The sequence below is a fragment of the Triturus cristatus genome, chromosome 12 (assembly GCF_964204655.1).
Source record: "Triturus cristatus chromosome 12, aTriCri1.1, whole genome shotgun sequence".
In the NCBI taxonomy this organism is placed as follows: domain Eukaryota; kingdom Metazoa; phylum Chordata; class Amphibia; order Caudata; family Salamandridae; genus Triturus; species Triturus cristatus.
The window spans coordinates 179,243,370-179,265,584 of NC_140595.1; the positions used below are offsets into that span (position 1 = coordinate 179,243,370).

The 22,215-nt window shown below is 50.9% G+C and overlaps 1 protein-coding gene across 10 annotated transcripts in view; it reads right to left on the reverse strand.

Moving 5' to 3' along the window:
* Window positions 1-22,215, reverse strand: part of CNOT1 (CCR4-NOT transcription complex subunit 1) — a 1,579,387-nt gene that overhangs the window by 446,759 nt on the left and 1,110,413 nt on the right. For all 10 annotated transcript variants that reach the window (XM_085638198.1, XM_085638193.1, XM_085638201.1 and 7 more), the window contains one exon: window positions 16,866-16,974. In XM_085638198.1, coding sequence (XP_085494324.1) covers window positions 16,866-16,974 — 109 coding nt within the window. The remainder of the gene's footprint in view (window positions 1-16,865; window positions 16,975-22,215) is intronic.

Below are 22,215 nucleotides of genomic sequence, written 5' to 3' on the forward strand. Positions count from 1 at the left end.
GGCGAGGAAGTCTCCCTGTTGTAAAAGTGGGAGGACTTGTTGGAGAGTGGTCATGTGAAAATGATCCGAATGTATATACTGGTTTAGTAGTCTGAGATCCAGTATGGGCCTTAGTGTTTTGTCCTTTTTGGGAATGAGGAAGTATAGAGAATATACCCCTTTTCCCTGATGTTGAAGGGGAACTGGTTCTATCGCATGTTTTTGTAACAGGGATTGAACTTCTTGTTTGAGGAGAGAGAGATGATGCGAGGACATTGGACGTTGTTTGGGCGGTATGTTTGGGGGGGATTGTATGAGTTCGAGGCAGTAGCCAGACTGGATAATTTGTCTTACCCACCTGTCTGTGGTGATGGAAGTCCAGACAGGCAGGAATTGTTGGAGTCGTCCCCCGACCGGAGTGGAATGGTCTGGGGGGAGTGGTGGCAAGTCACTGTTTGGTGGCTGGTGAGGTGCGGGTGTTGTTGTTATTGCCGCGTCCTCGACCTTTGTTATTGTTTCCCCTATAACCTCCCCGGAAGTAACCTCTGTTAGGGGATGTTTGTCCAGAATTTTTAAAGGTGGACGTGGTCTCAGTTGATGTGTTTTTGGAGCCTCCTCTATAAAAGGAGCGACGAAAGGAACCCCGGTTCTGTTGAGACTGCAGTGCTCCCATAGACTTGGCAGTTTCATTATCCTTTTTCATTTTTTCTAATGCAGTATCCACTGCAGGGCCAAATAGCTGCTCTTGGTTGAAAGGTTGAGCAAGAATTGCGGTTTGAACCTCCGGTTTAAAACCGGAAATACGGAGCCAGGCATGTCGTCTGAGTAAGACGCCAGTATTGACCGCTCTAGAAGCAGTGTCTGCTGCATCTAAGGCGCATTTAATGGAGGCATTAGATATTAATTTGCCTTCTTGGATGAGGTCAGAGGCCTGGGACTTAAAAGGTTCAGGCAGATGCTGCATAAGGTCCTCAAGTTGGTCATAATGCGCTCTATCATACCTGGCTAACAGGGCCTGGGTATTGGCAATACGCCAATGGTTAGCCGCCTGCGCGGCGACCCGTTTGCCCGAGGCTTCTAAAAGCTTAGACTCCTTGTCTGGGGGAGGCGTTTCTCCAGTTGTCTGAGAGTTAGCGCGCTTCCTGGCATTTGATACGACTAGGGAGTCTAAAGGGAGCTGGGCCTTAATGTATGCAGGGTCTTGCGGGGCTGGTCGGTACTTTTTTTCGATGCGTGGGTTGAGCACCCTAGCTCGAACAGGGTCCTTAAAGACTTCAGTAGCATGCTTTATAACCCCTTTGATCATGGGCAGTATGTGGACAGTCTTTTGTGACTGCTCAAAGGTATCAAGGAGGAAGTCCTCTTCAATGGCGTCTGTGTGCATTGTAACGCCGTGGAATGTTGCTGCCCTATTTATAAGTTGGCCGTACCCTAGGTGGTCATCAGGAGGGGAGGGCTTGGAAGGGTAGGTAGTGGGGTCAGGCATGTCAGGTATAGGATAAGACCAGTCATCCATGGGTGCTGGGTCTGGGAACGTAAAAGGGTCGTTTGGGTCAGCAGGATCATCAAATAAATCAGGGTCCGCCCCTCCCCCTAAGTCATCATTATCATCCTGTGGAGGAGGTGAATGATAGGGAGATGGTAAAGGTAAAGGTAAAGGAGAAGCAGGAGGAGGAGGGGGGGACGGGTTAGGAGGTAAAACAGGAGAGGAAGGACGAAGTGGTGAAGTAGCACAGTCCTTTTTCCGTATGGGAGCTGGGGGAGGTGTAGTGTCCAGCTTCCGCTTTTTATATGGGATGGCAGTCACATGTCCCGTTTTAGGATTGATGTAGATCCGCTTCTGAGTAGGATCTGGTCGAAAAAGATCATCTGGCTCCGAAGGTGGTGTCTGTGACGTCCGCTTCGGGTCTTTATGAGCTTGTTTCGGCGGGGACGCAGTTTTCGGCTCCGATGATTTTTTCGGGTCCGATGGATTTTTCGGTGCCGACTGATTTTTCGGTGCCGACTGATTTTTCGGTGCCGACTGATTTTTCGGTGCCGACTGATTTTTCGGTGCCGACTGATTTTTCGGTGCCGACTGATTTTTCGGTGCCGACTGATTTTTCGGTGCCGACTGATTTTTCGGTGCCGACTGATTTTTCGGTGCCGACTGATTTTTCGGTGCCGACTGATTTTTCGGTGCCGACTGATTTTTCGGTGCCGACTGATTTTTCGGTGCCGACTGATTTTTCGGTGCCGACTGATTTTTCGGTGCCGACTGATTTTTCGGTGCCGACTGATTTTTCGGTGCCGACTGATTTTTCGGTGCCGACTGATTTTTCGGTGCCGACTGATTTTTCGGTGCCGACTGATTTTTCGGTGCCGACTGATTTTTCGGTGCCGACTGATTTTTCGGTGCCGACTGAGTGCCGACTGATTTTTCGGTGCCGACTGATTTTTCGGTGCCGACTGATTTTTCGGTGCCGACTGATTTTTCGGTGCCGACTGATTTTTCGGTGCCGACTGATTTTTCGGTGCCGACTGAGGTTTCGGTGCCGATTGATGTTTCGGTGCCGAATGAGTTTTCGGTGCCGATGGACTTTTAGGCATCGATGTTGAAGAACGTTTCGGTGCCGGTGGAGACTTCGGTGCCGAGGAACGTTTCTGTGCCGAAGGAGATTTCGGTCTTGGAGCCTGTTTCGGTGCCAACAATGAGTGTTTGGGTGCCGAGGGTGTTAAAGGCACAATTAGGTGAGGTTTGCTCGAGCCCGAGCCACCCACAGGCTTAGATGTCTTCGGAGCCGGGCCCGAGGGCGGGGCTTCTGAAGAGGATTTCCGGTCGCGACTGGGCCCAACTGGCGGAGTCTTGACCACTGCTTTTTTGGATGGGGCAGGGGCAGGGGGGGGTGGTACTCACACGCTGCCCTGGAGTGATGAGGTCATCGGAATCGTCGGCTTCGGACACGATCTCGAGATCTTCGGTGTCGTCTTCGGGAACATCTTGAGCAAAGATGTCTTCCGGTTCTGGAGCTGGTTTGGCCATAATATGGCGTCGAGCTCTTCGGTCCCGGAGGGTCTTCTTCGAACGGAAAGCGGAACAAGCTGGACAGGTGGACTCGTTGTGTTCCGGCGACAGGCAGAGGTTGCAAACCTCGTGGTGGTCACTGTGGGGGAACTTCGCTCCACACTGGGGGCATTTTTTGAAGGGTGTCCTGTCCATCAGCCGCTTCCGGAACCGGTCCGAGTTGATGTCGACGTCGATGGAATACAAATCAAAGAGTTAAATCGATTGCTGGAAGTTTTCTGCTGGAGCGGAAAAAAGTTCATCCGAACCCAATGGCGGAAAAAAACAATCTGCCGATGGAGTGGATGCCCATGCGCACTGTTGTCCAGGGGAGGAGTCACCAACCTCGTGACCAAAGGCTTCTCCGAAGACAACAACAACCTGCAATCATCCGAGCCCAACACCAGATGGCGATCTTATCCTCAGTGTGTGATCTGCAGCTCATATGCCTCGAACATTCTTTTGTCGATTTTTGAAACGTACAAATATTCCTTTAAAATCGCCTGTGTAACAAAAAGGATTTATTTCAACTGTTTACAGGAAATGTACCAGGGTTGAATCCAGGATCCAACCCTACGTAAGAATCATATGCAAAGTAACTAATTGCATTTACTTAAAAAGTCCTAATGAGCTCAATGTTATAATCGTGTTTGAATTGTGTTGCCTATTGCAATAACTAACTATTGCATTCAAAAGTCTATTGCCTATTTGTGAGAAAGTGCCATCTTTCTTGCATGGTATGCCCCCACTTTTTGCTGAATTGCTGAATGTACTTTGACTGAGTGTGCCCTGGACTCCTGCCAATCAGGTGCCCAGGGCCTATGTTCCTTCCCTAAAACCTAAAACGGCAAACCCTGGCCACATGTCAGCCCCTGGTAACCAGGGAAGGCCTCTAAGGGCTGCAGCACTCATTGTGCCACCCTTAGAGGCCCTGTACCCTAACACACACACACTGCCCTGGCAGTCTGAGTGTCTGGGTACATGACAAAACAGACGACATGGCACACATCCCTGTGTGCCATGCCCACAACCTACACTGCCCTGGCATACATCAGGCACCACGCTAGCCGAGTGCCCTATGCCAGTGGTGTGTGCACAGAGGCAGGAGCCCTGTGCCCCTACAGTACCCAGGTCCATTCCTGGGCACTGTAAGTGTAGTGCTGCCATTTAAGAGTACATGGTGCTGGGAGCTTGTCAAACACGAACTCCACAGCACCATAAGAGAAGTTTGGTATCAAACTGCTCAGCACATTAAATCCACATTGATGCCAGTGTGGGATTTAATGTACCAAACACCACAGAGGGCATCTTAGAGAGGCCCCCTGAAACCTAACCCACAATCCACGTCTGTTCTGAGGCTGCCTAGGCTGCCACACAGCAGACATGTTGCTGGACCCCTGGGTAGGAGAGCCCCTGCTCTCCTGGGTCTGCAACAATGCACATCCTGGGCGAGGTGCTAAAACTTCCTCCTCCAGGATGGGCAGGGGTAGGCTTCAAAGGCCTGCCGCCTCTGTGAGCTTCCCCAGGCCACTGCAACCCCCCACTCTGGCGGGAAGCTTGGCCGGAAACCCCAAATAAGGACAGGTGATGTGCCAGCCTGCCAACCCCACCCCTCAGGTGGGGGAGGCGAGGTGAAGCACATTCCCGGGCTCTCGCCATCTTGAAGATGGGGAGCCCTGCCCAATCAGGATTAGGCTACTGCCCGTCTCCCACAGGAGAGAGGCAGGATAGGGGGGTGTACCCACCCCAGGACAGCGACCCATTGGTCCCTGCCCTTCACCTACCTGTAACGCCCCTATCTAGTATTTAGGGGCACCCTGAACGTTCCTTCCCCAGATTCCAAAATCCGAAGAAGAGCTAGAAGAAAGAAGACCTGCCCTGCAGCTGCTAAGAAGAGGAAGACACCAACTGCTTTGGCCCCAGCCCTACCGGCCTGTCGACCCTCGAAACTGCTCCTGCTCCAACCCGGCATCTCTTGTGGCAAGCAACCTCACAAACCCCGGAGGACCTGGCTACCTTTTGACTCTAAACCCCTGGGACTCCCATGAGTAGAGGTTCTACTCAAAGTCTACTTCTAATCCCTGGCAGCAGCCCCGAACCGCGAACCCAGCACACACTGCACCAGCCAAGCCTGGCCTGTGCCGGAGTGAACAAAGACCACGAGGACGCCCCCACGGCGACTGTGACACCGAGTCCGGCACCCAAGGACCTCCCTCAACACTCCTGAAGAAGCCTGCAGCCTCAGAACAAGGTGCCCCCCCCCAACCGCGATCAACAAAGGGCAAGATTTCCCGACACCAAAAGGCACCCCTGCACCCGGCGCCCCCCTGTGCCCAATCCCGGGGTACCTACCTATCCTCCAATTACCCAACTTACCTCTCGAAGTGGTGGTGGCACCTGAAGAATCTTCGTCCCCGAGCTTGCAGTCTTTTTCTAAACTGGAGATTTCCCATTGAAATCAATTGAGCGCCCGAAGGCTCAAAAGCACCCTGCACCCAGCCGCCCGAGTGGCCCTGGCAGTGTAACCTCTACACCTATCTACTTCCCCATTTGCCCTGAGTAAGTGACCAGTAGCCCAGCTCCCACAGCCGCGTGGCCCGCTAGTCAACAGTCACCAACCAAGGACCCTTCCTTTCATAGGATAACATTGGGTCTAACTTTCTCTGCACCCGGCCGCCCTTGTGCCGCTGAGGGTGAACCAACTGTACCTACCTGACCCTGGGAGACCCTTGAGTCTATGCCCAGAACCTCAACTCTGCCAGTCGAGTACTTTCCTTTAAACCAATGTGAGAAGTTGGCCTGGTATATGATGTTCACTAATTAAAGTGACCACCTTGTACCATGCCAAGCAACCCTTATGGTGTGGTTGTAAGTCAACCTTTTCGGACCAGCTGCCCTAGTGGTAGCGTAGGCTAAGCAGTCTTTGAGGCTAAACTCGTTTAGGCGTGTTAAGCAAGCTGCCCCCTTTTATACCAATGAAGACACCACACAGATATATATTCAAAATATATATGTATTTATTACTCAAAGTATCCCCTAGACTCTTTATGAGCACAGGAGCACAAATCGTTAAACAAGAAAGTATCACAATATACGAAAGTTGCACTTTATATGGATAGGCCCTGGTGGCCGCTTAAACCATATACTAAAATAGTGGTATAAGTACCACGAACAGGAAAGGGAGAAGGCCTAGGGCCTCTAGAATTGCTGGGCCTACAAGGAGCTAACTTTGGTTAGTGACCAGGAGGTCCACGGGTCGCGTGTGCAGTGAGGAAAGTTACACGCGGGCACCCATAGGTTTTCAATGGGTGCGTAAATGTTCAAAAGTTACTGCTAGAAGGGTCTTCTGGTTGGACTACGAATTCAAGACTTCAATCCTAGACATTAGAGATGTTACTCTACACTTGTGCACCGGAGTGCCAACTTTACCTCACCCACAGGAAGCGGGTGCATAGGGCTCGAAGTGCGTCGGGTTTCGTCTATCTGTTCAATGGAGCCTGATGACAAAGATGCTGCAGGCGGTCGGTCCAGAAGAGATGCGGTGGATCCAAGGATGGATCGGAAGTGAAGACCTGTAAGCAGAGGGGACAGTGTTCATAGTCACTAGCCAGTGACCGGCATGGCACCAGGTAGGTACCAGGCGATGTCGGGTGCAAACAGGTGAAGAGGTGTAGCTTGTCTCTGCAGCCACGTGGTCCCTGAAGGTCGACGACGTCCAGGAGTCTGTTCACGAGCTGTCCCACGCAGGCTCTCGCTGTCGGCGGTGTTGGCGACTCAGAAGAAGCAAACAAGCATTGGCAAAAGCAGGAGTCGCAGGAATCGAAGAAAGCCGTTAGCTCTGACCAGCAAGGTCAGAGGGGCTGCTCCTTTGGAGGGAAGCAGGGGCCAGTCTGGAGCAACCAGACCAGCGTCGTAGTTTTCAAAAAGGGTCGCCAAGATGGCCACTAGCCAACGGGCCAGGGAACGGTTAGGCGCGTCGAGACGCGAAGTGCAGAGGGGCCCCACGCAGATCGTGGAGATGCTGGAGGGCTCACCTTTGGTGCAGATGCTGCTCGGATGTTGGGCTTCTCAGGACCCAAAGCACAACTCGGAGGGAGCCTCTGTTGTCGCGCTTGCAGCTTGTCGAGTGTCTTCCAAGATGGCTGGCTCCACGTGTCTCGGTGCCTCCACGGGATCCTTCTTTGCAGGGACTGTGGATCGGGCGGTGAGAGGTCTGGAGGTCCAGTTCTTGTCGGTCTCTGGGCTCGGGCTTCGGCGGCGGCAAAGCAGACGTCGATTCGCTGGATGGTGCTTGCGTTAGCAAGATGGTCACTCCCTGACCATAGGGGAGATTTCCTTCAGTCTTCTGCTGCACAGAACGTCGAAGTTCCCGTCTTCTTCTTAGTTTCAAGTTGATTCCAGGATGTCTGAAGTCTTAGGACACAGCTCCTACCTTTAAGCGGATTCTAGGGGCCGGACTACCTGCTAGGTCCCTCCCTAAGGGTGGGACCAGGAAGGGGGGGTGGTTACACCCCCAATCCTTTGTCCAGCTCGCCCCAGGTCTGGGGCTGGTGTGCCCCAGGACCGGATAGAACTGGCATATGCACCGAGGCTCCTTGTGAGCCTCAGGCATGTCTGTTTCTATTCAAGCCCTACTTGACCAATACACAAAATCCTGTCTGGGGTGGTGCTCGCACCTCCCCTGGCAGGAAACCCTTTGTCCACGTCTCCCAAGCTGGAAGGACTCCCAGCAGCAGGAGGGCAGACTTGTGTCTGTGGTGGCAGCGTCCATTTTGTGGAGCTGAGGCTATGTCTGATTTTACCCGGGTTTCAGGTTCTGTACATGTCGTGTCCCTCTAGGAGGGTGGAATGCTAACCCCGTCGCCAGAATTGGCAAGGGGTTAGTATTCCAATTCGTATGACACCTTACTCGACATGTTTTGATAAAGCCAAACCAAAGATAGCATTTAACCGCGAGGTTCATAATGCACTTAAGAGTATATGGTATGACGATATCTGGAAACAGTAGAAGGAAGTTGTTCCGACCACTGCAGACAGGCCCAGCTCATGCCAGAGCAACATCTCACATGAAACCAAGCACTCTGCCTTCAGGATTGTTAAGGCCTGCCATAGGAGTGACTTATAGGTTACCATGTGTCTCATTTAAGGTTAGGTATAGGCATACTACACCTAAGTAAGAGGTGGATACACCAACTTACCCCAGCTGAGTGATCAGCCAGTTGTGTCAAATTGCTAGGCCAGGCTAGGGGTGGCATAATACATGCTGCAGCCCCTGGTAGGCCTTAGATACACCAATGCCCTGAGTACCTAGTGTACACTAGTACAGGGGCTCACAGGGTGATCCAGTTCCAATGGGTCATGCACCTAAAGTGCATAGTGTCAATTTAGCAGAGAGAACAGCAGGCTGGGGGTCTGATTAGCAGGCCCACAGCCTCAATATGTCGAAAACCAGTGAAGCAAAAAGCAAAAATTTGGGGTGACCGTAGGATAGCAGACCCTACTCTCCTACAACCAATAACTCAATTTTCTCCATAGGGTAACATTGACTGGCTTTTCCTGAAATTTCTTCTGTGTGGACTTGTCAAAACTTAATATTCACCAAAAATCAGCCGAGTAACGAAAACGAAAATACTCACCTGCTCTTAGGTGAGCTCCCAGTGCTGGATCTTGGTGCCCAGCACTGACTCTGAAAAATACTTACAACTGTACTTACCAGTAACCCAATTTTCTTCCATAGGAAATCTTTTTCTGTGAAGTTTCTTCTAAGTGTCAATTTCTGCAATCTTTAAATATTCATTGAAAATCGTATAATATCTGAAAACTTAATTACTTACCCGTTTTGGATCAGGGTCCCAGTACTGAGTCTAGGCACCCAGTACTGGATTACAAAAGTAACGAAAACCTACTATACCTGCAACTTGAATTTTCTGCCATAGGGAATCATTGACTGTTTTCTATGACATATTTTCTAAGTGTCAACTTTTAAAATAGCAAAATATTATCTAAAAATCATCACAGTAATTAAGTCGACTTTTATCACTTGATTCCAAGTACTGACCCAGGACTGAAACTAGGATCTAGTCCTGGAATTCCAAAAGTAATCCTAAAAGTAATCTGTGGCAAATAACTTGAAACTTCCATTGAACTCAATGCATTATTGTGTTTAGAATTGTGTTGCCTATTGCAACCACTTGTAACTGTCTACAAAAGTCAATTGCATATTGCAAAAGTATTTATATAAAGCATCTCATTCTGAGAAAGTATATTTTAATGCCTATTGTTGGTTCTAAAATAAAACAAGCATATTTTTTATATATAAACCATTGGCCTAGAGTTCAGTTATTGAGTGTGTGAGACCATTTGCTGACTGAGTGTGTACATCAAAATACTTACACTGTCCTCTGATACTGCCTTACTGCTCGACCAAACTACCACTTTAGAGAGTAAGGTTATATCTAACTTTAGCCTCTGCCAAACCTCTGGAGACTGTGGACTCTGTACACACTGTACCTATTTGGGAGCAGTATATACAGAGCCACTTTCTCACATTTTCTGTAGCACCGAGGGCAGAATTTGAAAGGAGTCCATTCCATTGACTGTGAGGTGGACCAACGCGGTTAGGCCAGATTGCCTTTCACAAGTCTTCTGATTGAAATTGAAATTTTCCTCTACCGATACGGGGAGAAGTGGGATACTTAAACAAGACAATACCGACACGTGAATAGTGGATTGCACACCGAGAGGAACCCGAAGTACGGTTTCAAAACGGAGCGCAGGAATTCACGTCCGAATCCGATAGGGGGAAAAAAGCAATCCAACGATGGAGGCGATGTCCATGCGCACTATCACCGAAAGGAGTCGTCACCTTACCTCATGGCTGTAAAAACTTCAAAGAAAAACAACTTGCAAACATCCGGAACCAACACTAGATGGCAGGACTATGCAAAGCATGTGTATCTACAGCTCACATGCCTCGAACCAATTGTTTAGCTTTTCTAGATGATTTAGTCCTGTCAATGTGTTACATTAATGCCCTTTTTACATCTAAAGTGTGTAATGCTCTTTCTGCAACTGTGTGGAGGTGCTCATTGTAGTACAAGTGAAAAAGAAATGGGAATGTGCAATGGACTAGTTGCTGCATCCTTTATTTTCTTCTTTAGGGATTGAACATTAACGTCCAAAGCCCCTTCAAAACAACTGCTTCATATGAGTTTGTTGTTTTCGCAGCTGTACCATAATTTTCTTTATTCCAGGCTGAATTTAAAGAACAAGTTACTTACCTTCGGTAACGATGTATCTGTAAGAAACATTAGTTAGTTAGATTCCTCACCTTAGAATATCCCCAGGCGTCAGACTGGATCCGGAAGATTTTTCGTCAGCAATACCCCTTGCGCGTCGCTAGGCGTCGTCTGCGGCTCCGCGTCCGTCGTCGGCGTCGTGCGCCGGGATGACGTCGGAGTACTTAGACGCCGCCCTCGCGCGCTGACGGCAGTTCTTATACATAGCCTTCCGCGCCAGGAACGCAGAGCCATGCAAAGACCGACACTGGTGCCAAAAATAAAATCTAGGGGCCTGAAAAGGATAACCTTAACCCTAGATGTCAGTTCGCAGAACGGGGAGGATGGGTGGGTCGGTGAGGAATCTAACTAACTAATGTTTCTTACAGATACATCGTTACCGAAGGTAAGTAACTTGTTCATCTGAAAGAAACACGTTAGTTAGATTCCTCACCTTGGAATAGATACCCAAGCAATACCATCCCCGGTGGTGGGTCTGCGAACCAAGATCACACCAGAAAGTCCTGGAGGACAGAACGGCCAAAGAAGCCATCCCTCCGGACTTGGCTGTCAAGGCAATAATGCCTGGCAAACGTGTGTAGCGAAGCCCACGTCGCCGCCTGACAGATGTCCTGCAAAGGGACTCCCCGTCCCAAGGCAGTAGTAGCCGCCGTGGCCCGAGTAGAATGGGCGCGCAGCCCAACAGGAGGGTCCTTTTTAGCCAAGGAATAGCAAATTTTGATACACAAAACGACCCACCGAGAGATGGTCCGTTTGTGCACAGCTTTCCCCTTCTTAGCGCCCACGTACCCAACAAAAAGCTGGTCGTCCACCCGGAACTGTTTTGTGCGGTCCAGATAAAAGGAGAGCGCACGTTTTGGGTCCAGACGGTGGAGCCTCTCTTCCTCTTTGGAAGGATGCGGAGGCGGAAAGAAGGTGGGCAAGGTGACAGACTGCCCAAGATGAAATGGAGTCACCACTTTAGGAAGAAAGGAAGGACGAGGCCGAAGGACAACCTTGTCCGGATGAACAGACAGAAAAGGAGGCTTTGAAGATAAAGCCTGGAGCTCACTCACCCGTCTAGCCGAGGTGATGGCTACCAGAAAAGCAGTCTTAAGAGTCAGAAGACGAAGGGGACAATTGTGAAGAGGCTCGAAGGGAGCGCACATCAAGAATGTCAAGACCAGATTCAAGTCCCACTGAGGCATTACAAAAGGGACAGGAGGGAACGTGTGTGTAATGCCTTTGAGAAAGCGTGTAACCACAGGGGACTTGAAAAGAGAAGGCTGATCAGGAAGTCGCAAGAAGGCGGAGATGGCAGCAAGATAACCTTTCAGGGTGCCCAGGGCAGAGCCCTGCCGGGCCAGAGAAAGAAGAAAGAGGAGAACCTCAGAAAGAGAGGCGGAAAGGGGATCCACAGCCTTTGCTGTGCACCATGCCACAAATTTGTTCCACCGGCAGGCGTATACCGTCTTTGTGGAGGGACGCCTGGCTGCCAGAATGATATCACAGACTTCAGGAGGCAAGTCAAATGGCATCAACTGCCGCCGCTCAATCTCCACGCATGGAGGTGGAGGCTGGACAGGTTCGGGTGGAGGACCGTCCCCTGCTGCTGCGACAGAAGATCCTCCCGAAGGGGCAGACGTATCGGGGGATCGGTCAACATACTGAGTAGCTCGGGATACCAGTATCTTCGTGCCCAATCCGGAGCCACCAAGATGACCTGGGCCCGGTCGTGCCTGATCTTCTTCAGCACTCTGGGCAGAAGTGGTATAGGCGGAAAGGCGTACAACAGACCGCAACTCCACTCGTGACGAAAAGCGTCGCCGAGCGAGTGCCGTCTTGGAAATTCCAACGCGCAGAACTGCTGACATTGCGCGTTCTCTTCGGTGGCGAATAGATCTAACCAAGGCTCTCCCCACTGCTGAAAGAGACCTTGCGCCACTTCGGAGTTCAGATGCCATTCGTGATCCATCATGCACCGGCGGCTGAGTTCGTCTGCTCTGGCGTTCAGAGAGCCCGCCAGATGTCGAACCACTAGGGTGACGCCCTGGTGTTCCAGCCATGTCCAGAGGCGCAGAGCCTCCTGACAAAGGGTCCACGACCCCACCCCGCCCTGTTTGTTGCAATACCACATGGCGGTGGTGTTGTCCGTGAACACCTGCACGACACTTCCCCTGACAGAGGGAAGGAAGGCTTTCAGTGCAAGCCGGATCGCTCTCAACTCCAACAGGTTGATGTGGAGACGAGACTCCGCCGGAGACCAGAGGCCTCTGATCTCCGCCTCTCCCATATGGCCACCCCATCCCAGGAGGGACGCATCCGTCACTACGACATGCTCCGGTTGGGGAAGGGAGAGGCTCTTGCCCTTGACCCACTCGCGGTCCGTGAGCCACCACTGCAACTGCTGTGCAGTGCCCTCCGAGATCAAGACATGGTCGGACAGGTTGCCGTGATGCTGGGCCCACTGAAACTTCAGGTCCCACTGCAGAGCCCGCATGCGCCGCCTGGCGAGATGCACTAGTAGGATGCAGGAGGCCATCAGCCCCAGAAGCCGCAACACTAGCCTGACCGAAACCCGGGATAGAGGCCGAAAGATGGGAATCAGGGCCTGTATATCCCGGACCCGCTGTTACGGTGGATGGACCCGGAACTGTGCCGAATCGAGAACCGCTCCGATGAAGAGGAGCTTCTGAGAGGGACTCAGGTGTGACTTCGGCACGTGGATGGAAAACCCCAGCAAATGCAGGAGATCCGCCGTAGTCTGAAGGTGGGAGACGACTGCCTGGGGCGAGCCCGCCTTCAACAACCAGTCGTCGAGATAGGGGAAGACTGGAACCCCTGATCTGCGCAGATGAGCTGCGACCACCGCCATCACTTTCGTGAACACCCGAGGGGCACTGGTGAGGCCGAAGGGGAGCACGGTAAACTGAAAGTGCTCTTGGCCCACCGTGAACCGCAGGTAACGCCGGTGGGCCGGCAGGACGGGGATATGGAAATATGCGTCCTGCAAGTCCAACGCTACCATCCAGTCTCCGGGGTCTAGGGCAGCTAGAACCTGAGCCAACGTTAGCATTTTGAACCTTTCCTTTCGGAGGAAGGCATTGACGTTCCGGAGGTCCAAGATAGGGCGTAGGCCCCCCTTGCCCTTCTTGGGAACCAGAAAGTAGTGGGATTAACAACCACGACCCACTTCTGGACTCGGAACGCGCTCGACGGCCCCCTTGGCCAAGAGAGCCGAAACTTCCTCGCGGAGAAGATTCAAATGATCCCCCGAGATACGGTGGTGCTGCGGTGGCATGGCTGGAGGGGTCGTCTCGAAGGGGAGGGAGTAGCCCCTTCGGACGATTTGCAGCACCCACCTGTCCGATGTTATGGACCGCCAGTGGAGCAGGTGATGGCGAACTCTGCCGCCCACCGGCGTGGTATGGGCCTGAAAGCTCGGACTAGGAGGGCTTTGAGGCGGATGCTGCCGGGGTGGAAGTGGGCTGACCACGTCGGCCTCCATTTCCGCCACGGCGGAAACCACGTCCGCGACCGCGCGCAGGTTGGTTCTGCGGCTGGTGGCTTTGCGGACGTGAGGAGGCGCCCCTTCCTTGGCCACGAAAGGGGCGAAAAGCGGAAGTGTGCGCCCGCGGAGCCGAGAGGCCCAAGGACTTGGCCGTAGCCCAGGAGTCCTTAAAGCGGTTCAGCGCACTGTCCGCCTTCTCACCAAACAGGCGAGTGCCATCAAAGGGCATGTCCATGAGGGTGTTCTGGACATCCCCGGAAAATGACGTGGACCGCATCCAGGCGTGGCGGCGGAGCGCCACCGTGGTGGAAATCGCCCGACCCAGCGAGTCCGTGGTGTCAAGCCCACATCGTATGGCATGCCGTGCTGCATCCCTCCCATCGGCCAAAGCCTGGTTAAGACGCGTCCGGACCTCCTCCGGACACAGGGGCAGCACGTCCTCCACCGTATCCCACAGGGAATGGGAATACCGGTCCAAGAGACAGGCGGTATTCAAGGACCGCAGGCCCAAACTAAGGGACGAGAACAGTTTCTTGCCAAACTGCTCGAGTCTCTTGGAATCCCGGTCCGGCGGAGCGGTCGGGAAGGAGGATTGGGAGGTAGAGGCCTGGATAACCAGACTCTCGGGGGTGGGGTGTTGGGACAGGAAACTGGGGTCGCCCGGAGCAGGGCGGTGGCGCCTGGCAACGTTCCTATCCACAGGAGGAACTGTGGAGGGCTTGGACCAGGTGCCCTGCAGAACGTCAGTGAGGGCCTCATTGAACGGCAGCAGAGGCTCAGTGGAGCTTGCTGAGGTTTGAAGCACCTCAGTGAGGATGTTAGTCCTCACAGCCACGGCAGGCAACTCGAGCCCAAGGGCCTCGGCCGCCTTGCGCAGCACCACAGAAAATGCTGCACCCTCCTCCGAAGCCACGGTCGGAGGAGAAGTGAATCTAGTGTCTGGCGAGGTGTCCAGCCCACTGGCCTCCCCCAGTTCATCTGCCCAGTCCTGAGAAAGCTGTGACTGAACAGCCATAGGGTCCTGGAACCCCTCCCAGTCGCCCCCTTCTTCCGATTCCTGATAAACAGGAGAAACGATCGGAACCGGACTGTAGAGATGGTAGGACTCAAGCGGCGTCGGATGCGGCGTCGGTCGACGCCGTTGCGGCGCCGGGTCCGGAGGAGGGCTAAACTGGGGCGGTGTCGGCGCCAAAGGCGTCGGCGGCGCCGGAGGTGTAGGCGTGTGCGCCGGCGGCGGCGTCGGTGGTTCATTCGCCGGCGCCGGTGGAGGAGTGACTAGGTCAACCGGCGTCGACGGGGGCCCAGGCATGGGCCCCGCGGGGACCTGCGGCGTCGAGACCGGAGTCGGCGCCGGGGCCGGGGCCGGAGCCGCCGGCAGGCAAGGTCGCCCAGTCGAGTCCGTGGGGCCCGAAGGCGCACCAGCGGGAGTCGACGGCGGGGCCAGGCTCCTCATGGCCGAGAGGAAGGCACTGATCTCCGCCGGCGCCGCGTCAGTCCCAGGGACCGGAAGGTATGGGGGCGGACGCGGCGCCTGCGGCTCCGCCGGAGCCGCGGGGGTGGAACCACCCTGACCATCGGCCGAGTCGCGCGACCGGCGAGGGGAGTCCGAAGAGCGGTGTCGCCTCTTGGACTTCTTTGAGCGTTTGGACTTACCCGACGACTTGGAGCCGGACGATCGATGGCGTCGGCTAGGGCTCCGCGAGCGATCCTTGGACCTCCTCCTGGACCGGGATCGCGCACGACGCGGAGCCGAGTGGCGAAGCTCGAGAAGCTTGCGGGACCGCTCCCGCCTAGCCTTCGAAGTCAGGGCCTGGCAGTCGTTGCACGACTCCGCGTCGTGGTCGGGGCCTAAACAGTAGAGGCACCGGCGGTGGTGATCGGTCACCGACATCAGTCGATGGCAATCCTCGCAAGCCTTGAACCCAGGCATCCTACCGGCACCAGATGTCGACAAACAAGGATCAAAATGATCAAAAAGATTTAGTCAAAAAAGACTAAAAGGGGTAGCTCTCCCGGATCTGCGCTTACTGGCGCGGAAAAAAGAAGAACTGACGTCAGCGCGCGAGGGCGGCGTCTAAGTACTCCGGCGGCGTCTAAGTACTCCGGCGGCGTCTAAGTACTCCGGCGGCGTCATCCCGGCGCACGACGCCGACGACGGACGCGGAGCCGCAGACGACGCCTAGCGACGCGCAAGGGGTATTGCTGACGAAAAATCTTCCGGATCCAGTCTGACGCCTGGGGATATTCTAAGGTGAGGAATCTAACTAACGTGTTTCTTTCAGATGTGTTTACTATATCAATCGAAACAATACCGTCGAGATATATATCCCGGACCGAAGGAGATTCAAACCGAAGCGCAAGATACTACATCCAAACCCATCGGCATAAAAAACACAAAGTGAAGATGGAGTCTATGACCATGCACAGTATTCCGAAGAGGAGGAGTCACACAGCCTCGTGACTCGAAGAAAACCTCTATGAACAAAAACAACTTGTAATCATCCGAACCCAACACTATATGGCAGACTTATGCAAAACACGTGTATGTACAGCACTCATGCCTCTAACAATTAGTTATTTTTTTTTTATTTTTTATGAGTGCTGTGGAGCAGGAGCTAGTACATTGATTTCGCTCAACTTTCACATTGCAGAATCAAGCAAACTGTTTCTTTGGTATATTTCAATGAATAAATAGAGTTCAAGCATTTGGAAGCAGCTGTACAGGCAATTCTTGATCCATACAGGACAATTCATCAGATTAAAATGTACACAAATATATACTTGCTTACACTTATGGTTCACCCAAGACTTCCACCTGCCCCAGCATGGAATTGAAACTTTGTCCTAACAAGATTATAGGTCCTCCTTTTGAACCATTACATTCTTATCAGTTGCAATATCCATTATGTAAACTTGCTTTTTTTTTTTTTAATTGCTGTGACTTCTCTAGGAGGCAGATGCTATTTGTGATTGATCAAATCAATGCTAAATCTTACATTTGGACACATTAGATTTCCCCAAGAACAGCTGCTCACTTGACTTGCACGCCCCTTACCTGGGCCAGGTGAAGGTCATACTGTGGCATGTTTACCAGGTGATTTCGGATCAAAAGCTCCACTGCTTCAACACTGTACTTGTATTCATCTCTGCACTCAATTAGACAACTGCAATAATTAAATTATAGTCTTTGAGTAACAGATCATATTACAATTTAACAGAATACAGAAAGCATTTAACATGCAATTAATTTGCTAGGCCGCCAGTCACATTAAACTAGTCACTCAACCACAATAGTAATTTGTCTGAAGTCAAATGGTGTGCATTGTTCTGCCATCTAGTGATTGGGTCCAGAAATAGCCATATACATATTTTCAATTCTTCCTTGGGTGAATAAGTCTGTTGTGCTGTAAGAACTATTACTCACCTTCAACAACTATCATACTGATGGAAAGATTCCTCCACTCTAAGCCCCTTCTGGATCAAGAAAATATGGATATGTAGTGTAGGAAGCTGGCTCTGTATATACTATACCAAAAAGAGGTATAGTGTGCAGAGTCCAGTGGATCCCCCAGAGACTTACAGGGGCATAAGTTAATACTAAAAGTTCCATTTGTGGTTGTGTGGTCGAGCAGTTAGGCTTTTCAGAGGGCTGTGTTAAAAATGTATTGTACACACTCAGGTAAGAAATGATAGCACACCCCTCAGACTGAAGCCAGACATATTGTATGTATAAAAAAAACATACTTTCTTTTATTTCTTGAACCAAGAGAAACTCAGTTGCAGAAAAGTACAGTTTGAAAAGCAGTAATACTTTTCAAATGCAGTAGAAGTCTTTTGCAAGTCAGTAAAATACTTTATAGTAGGATAAATATACTTTGCAGTGTTGGGAAATGCTTTGTAATTCTTTGAGAAATTAACACTTAGTGCAAAGTCAGAAAAATGCAACAATCCTTGTAAGAAAGTGCCCAATTTTGCATGGTTGCCCCCACATTTCCCCAAACTGCTGATGTACTTTGACTAAGTGTGCCCTGGGTTCCTACCAAACAGGTACCCAGAGCCTATGTTCTTTCCCTAAACTTCATTAAAAACCCGATTAGCACTCATTGGCCACAGGTCAGTCCCTTGTAAACGTTAGAATTCTGAGTTTTGAATTTGACAAATTTTTCCAAATTACTAAAGGTTGTTTGGGCCTTCGTTAAGTTCCTTTTAGAATTTTAGAAAAGTAAAAGCTCACTTTAGTTAGGGGCAAGATGTTTTTCTTTTACAATGTGTCGTAATAAGAACCCAGCTGTTAGTGAAGATAACAATGCCACAGAGAACCAGGTTGAGGAGCTCGGCCTCACCCCTTATCTTCACTTGGAATTTAGAAAGCTAAAGTCTCTATGCAAACTTAAAAATATTACCATGGGGTCCCATCCCTCCAAACAAAAGCTTCAGGAGCTATTGGCAGGGCATGCTCAGGACCATCTGTAAGAAAAGTGCCCTCTTTTTGCATGGTTGCCCCCATTTTTTGCTGAACTGCTGATGTACTTTGGCAATGTGCCCTGGGCTCCTGCCAAACAGCTACCCAGCGCCTATGTTCTTTGCCTAAAACTGCATTGAAAACAAATCCCAATTGGCACTCTGGCCACAGGTCAGCTCCTTGTAAATTGTACCACAGGTACCAAGGGCAGTATGACCAGGGAAGGCCTCTAACGACTGCAGCACTTATTGTGCCACCCTTAGAGGACATGTACCTTTACACACTGCGTGTTTTGGTGCCGAACAAAGTGAAGAGTTGACATAGCACATACCTGTGTGCCATACCTCCAACCCACTGCCCTGGCATAGATCAGCCACCACTCTACCTGGGTGCACTATACCAGTTGTGAGGATACAGGTGCATGAGCCCTGTACCCCTACAGTGTCTAGGCCAATTCTTAGATATTGTAAGTGCAGCAATGCAATTAAGAGTATATGGTGCTGGGAGTTTGGCATTAGGAACTCAACAGTACCATAATGGCTTTACTGAGAACTGGGAAGTTTGGTATCAAACTTCTCAGCACATTACACCCACATCAATGCCGGTGTGAGATTTAATGAAAAATGCACACAGAGGGCATCTTAGAGATGCCCCCTGAAAAACAGCTGAACACTAGTGTCCAAGCTGAGTGGCTGCTCACCAGCATGCCACCACCAGACAGGTTTCTGGACCCCTGGGTCGAGAGCCTGCTGCTCTCAGGGGTCTGAAACCAAGCACTTGCTGGGACGAGGAGCCAAGCCTCCTCCCCCAGGATGGGCCGGGTCCACAGAGGGGAAGCTTCAAAAACTTGCTGCCTTTGTGAGCTTCCCCAGGCCTTTTGCTGTTTCCAGCAACTGGCCCACACCAGTTCAGATCCCCACTTTGGGCGGGGGAAATCAGCGAGAAAACCAAGTGAGGAAGGGAGGTGCGCCCACCTTTACTAACCCCACCCCTCAGGTGGGGGAGGCGAGGTGAAGTACAACTCTCAATCCACGCCATCTTGCAGATGGGGGACCCAGCCAACGAGAGTGAGGCATATGGCCCCTCCCACAGGGGGGTGGCATAATAGGGGGTGTACCCACCCCAAGGAAGGGACTCATTAGTCCCAACATTTACTTACCTGTGACTCCCCAAAATCTAGTATTTATGGGCACCCTCGAACCTTGCCTCCTCAGACAAGATATGACCAACAAGAAAAGGACTGAACATCTGTGCTGAAGCTAATAGGAAGACCCCCAAGCCTACCGGCCAGTCCCCACCTCGAAACTGCAGAAGCAAAACTCTGGCGTGTCCTGCAGCCAGCAACCTCAAGAACCCAGAGGACCTGCCCTGCCTTCCACAAAAAAGTGTCATGTGAAAGCCGGATTTGTTCACCCACAGACTTTGGCTCCGGCCAAATCCACGAGTCTGTACCACTCTGCACCCATCGCCCACAGCCCGAGTTACAGTGGCCCAACACCACGAGGTCTACAAGGCAATCCGGACCCATGATAGATAAGTCACTTAAATGTAATCCTCGTTATCTTCCAGGGGTATACTCCTCAAACTATGAACAATGTGGACAAACCCATAGATAAGTGTTGCCACTTGTATCGACCTAATATGATGTTGCGGAGTACAGACATCCAATGGATTTGTAAGAAGACCCCTCACCCACCAACCTAAATTGTGGCATGCTCCATCATTGGGGTCCCAGGTGGGCTGTCTAGTACAACCCAGCTGTACTTCAATGCCTGACTACAGCGGAGCGTTTTTTTGGTGTGTGAAGTGAGGTTAAGTGCTAGGTGGTGATTTGGACATGTTCCTCACCAGTAGCCATTTTCAAATTGCTTGAGCCTCCGGCGACAGGGGTCTGGATCTGGTCCCTCCCAGTTTGTTCAGGTAGTACATTGTAGTGGTGTTGTCCATCTGAATCAACAGGGAGTGTGGCTATGGAGGGGAAGAACGCTTTGAGAGCCAGATGTACAGCTCTGAGTTCTAACATGCTGATGTGGTAAGTATTCTCAATTTCCGGACACATTCCCTGGACCTGAAGAGATCCCATGTGAGCACCCCAGCCCTAAAGGGACGCATCTGTGACAATAGTTTGTTTGGAGAGTTCCTGGTGGAAGAGCACTCCTTTCAAAAGAGGACTGTTGCAACCATCATTTTGAGATTCCAACTGCTTGAGTAAGAGTTATGGTGTCTGTAAGAAAGAGGCTCTGTGTATATACTGCACCAAAGTAAGGTTCAGTGTGCACAGAGTCCACAGTCCCCAGAGGTTTGGCAGAGGCTAAACTTAGATATAACCTTACTCTCTAAAGTGGTAGCTTGGCCGAGCAGTAAGACAGTATCAGAAGACAGTGTAAAGCATTTGTTGTACACACTCAGTCAGCAAATGGTCTTACACACTCAAGAACTGAACTCTAGGCCAATGGTTTGTATGAAAACAAGTTACTTTCCTGTAACTTTGGTTCTCCAGTACTGGTAACTTTCATAGATTCCCATAGCTTGTATCATTCCCCGTTGTCGGAATTGGATCCTCGGTAAATAAAAAAATAACATAGCAGTAGGTACAAAAGAGAAAGAAAGGCCTAGGCCTCATCTCATTTTGTAGCATATCCCCCTCTTTTTGTAAAAGAGACCAAAAAACATGTAACAACCAATCAGATTAGCCTCACCCCCTAGAACCTGCCTAAGAGAGCCTCAGATTTTCGTAGCCGGTGTGTAACAGTAACCACATTTGCTGAAGCTTTCCCAGGGGCGTAGGGTGGGCGCATGGGAATGAAAGTTACCAATACTGGAGAACCAAAGTTACAGGTAAGTAACTTGTTTTCTTACTCCAGTATTGGAACTTTCATAGATTCCCATAGCTTGTATCAGAGTAGCTAGCAGTTCGCAATAAACCACATTTTGTGACAAATACTGAAATAACTGTATCCATACTTTCATAAGAAGTAAACAGACATTGAAACAGTCAGTAAATATTACCAGATACAAAATGTGCAATAACAGGAAGGAGGGATAGAAGGGAAAGCTCACCACTTATTGGAAGAGATTCCTCAGGACTGCTTGTCCCACTGCCGCCTCACTCCGTGTGGAAGAGTCCAAGCAGTAGTGCTTTATGAAAGTATGGGCACTGCTCCATGTAGCTGCCCTACATATGTCCTTGATAGGAACTCCAGCTTAGAGGGCAGCAGATGATGAAACTGATCTTGTGGAGTGAGCCCGAACACGTCCTTATAGCGGCTTACCCGCCGCTTGGTGACAGTAGTGAATTGCGCTGGCAATCCAACGAGAAATTCCTTGCTTTGAAAGGGGAAAACCCTTTCGAGGAGCACTAAAAGCGACAAAGTTGCGTAGTTTTCCTGAAATCCTTTGTGCGCTGAAGATAAAACTTCTGACATCTCTGGACATCGAAGGAATGAAGAGACCTTTATGCTGGAGTCGCAGGTCGAGGGAAAAAAGATTTTACAACAGGTTCATTCAAATGGAAATCCGAAGGGACCTTTGGAATAAATTTCGGATGCGTTCTTAGAATCAGAGTGTCGTTTTTGAACTGTAAAAAAGGTTCCTTAATCGTGAGAGCTTGAAGTTCTCCAACTCTCCTGGCCGACGTTAAGGCTAGAAGGAGGGCCACTTTCCATGACAGAAATTTAAGATCCGCTCTATGAATAGGCTCAAACGGAGGTCTCATAGGATGAGCAAGATCCAAGTTGAGTTGCCACATTGGAGGTGGAGGTCGAACTGGAGAGAAAACTCTTAACGAGTCCTTTCAAGAATTGTTTGACAATCCTTGAAGACCAGAGGGAAGGGCCAGAGGCTGTCCGTCTGAATCTAGAGATGGCCGACAGGTGTACCTTGATGGAAGAATGTGCAAGACCTGACTTGGCCAGAGATAGAATGTAGGGCAATATTTGATGAG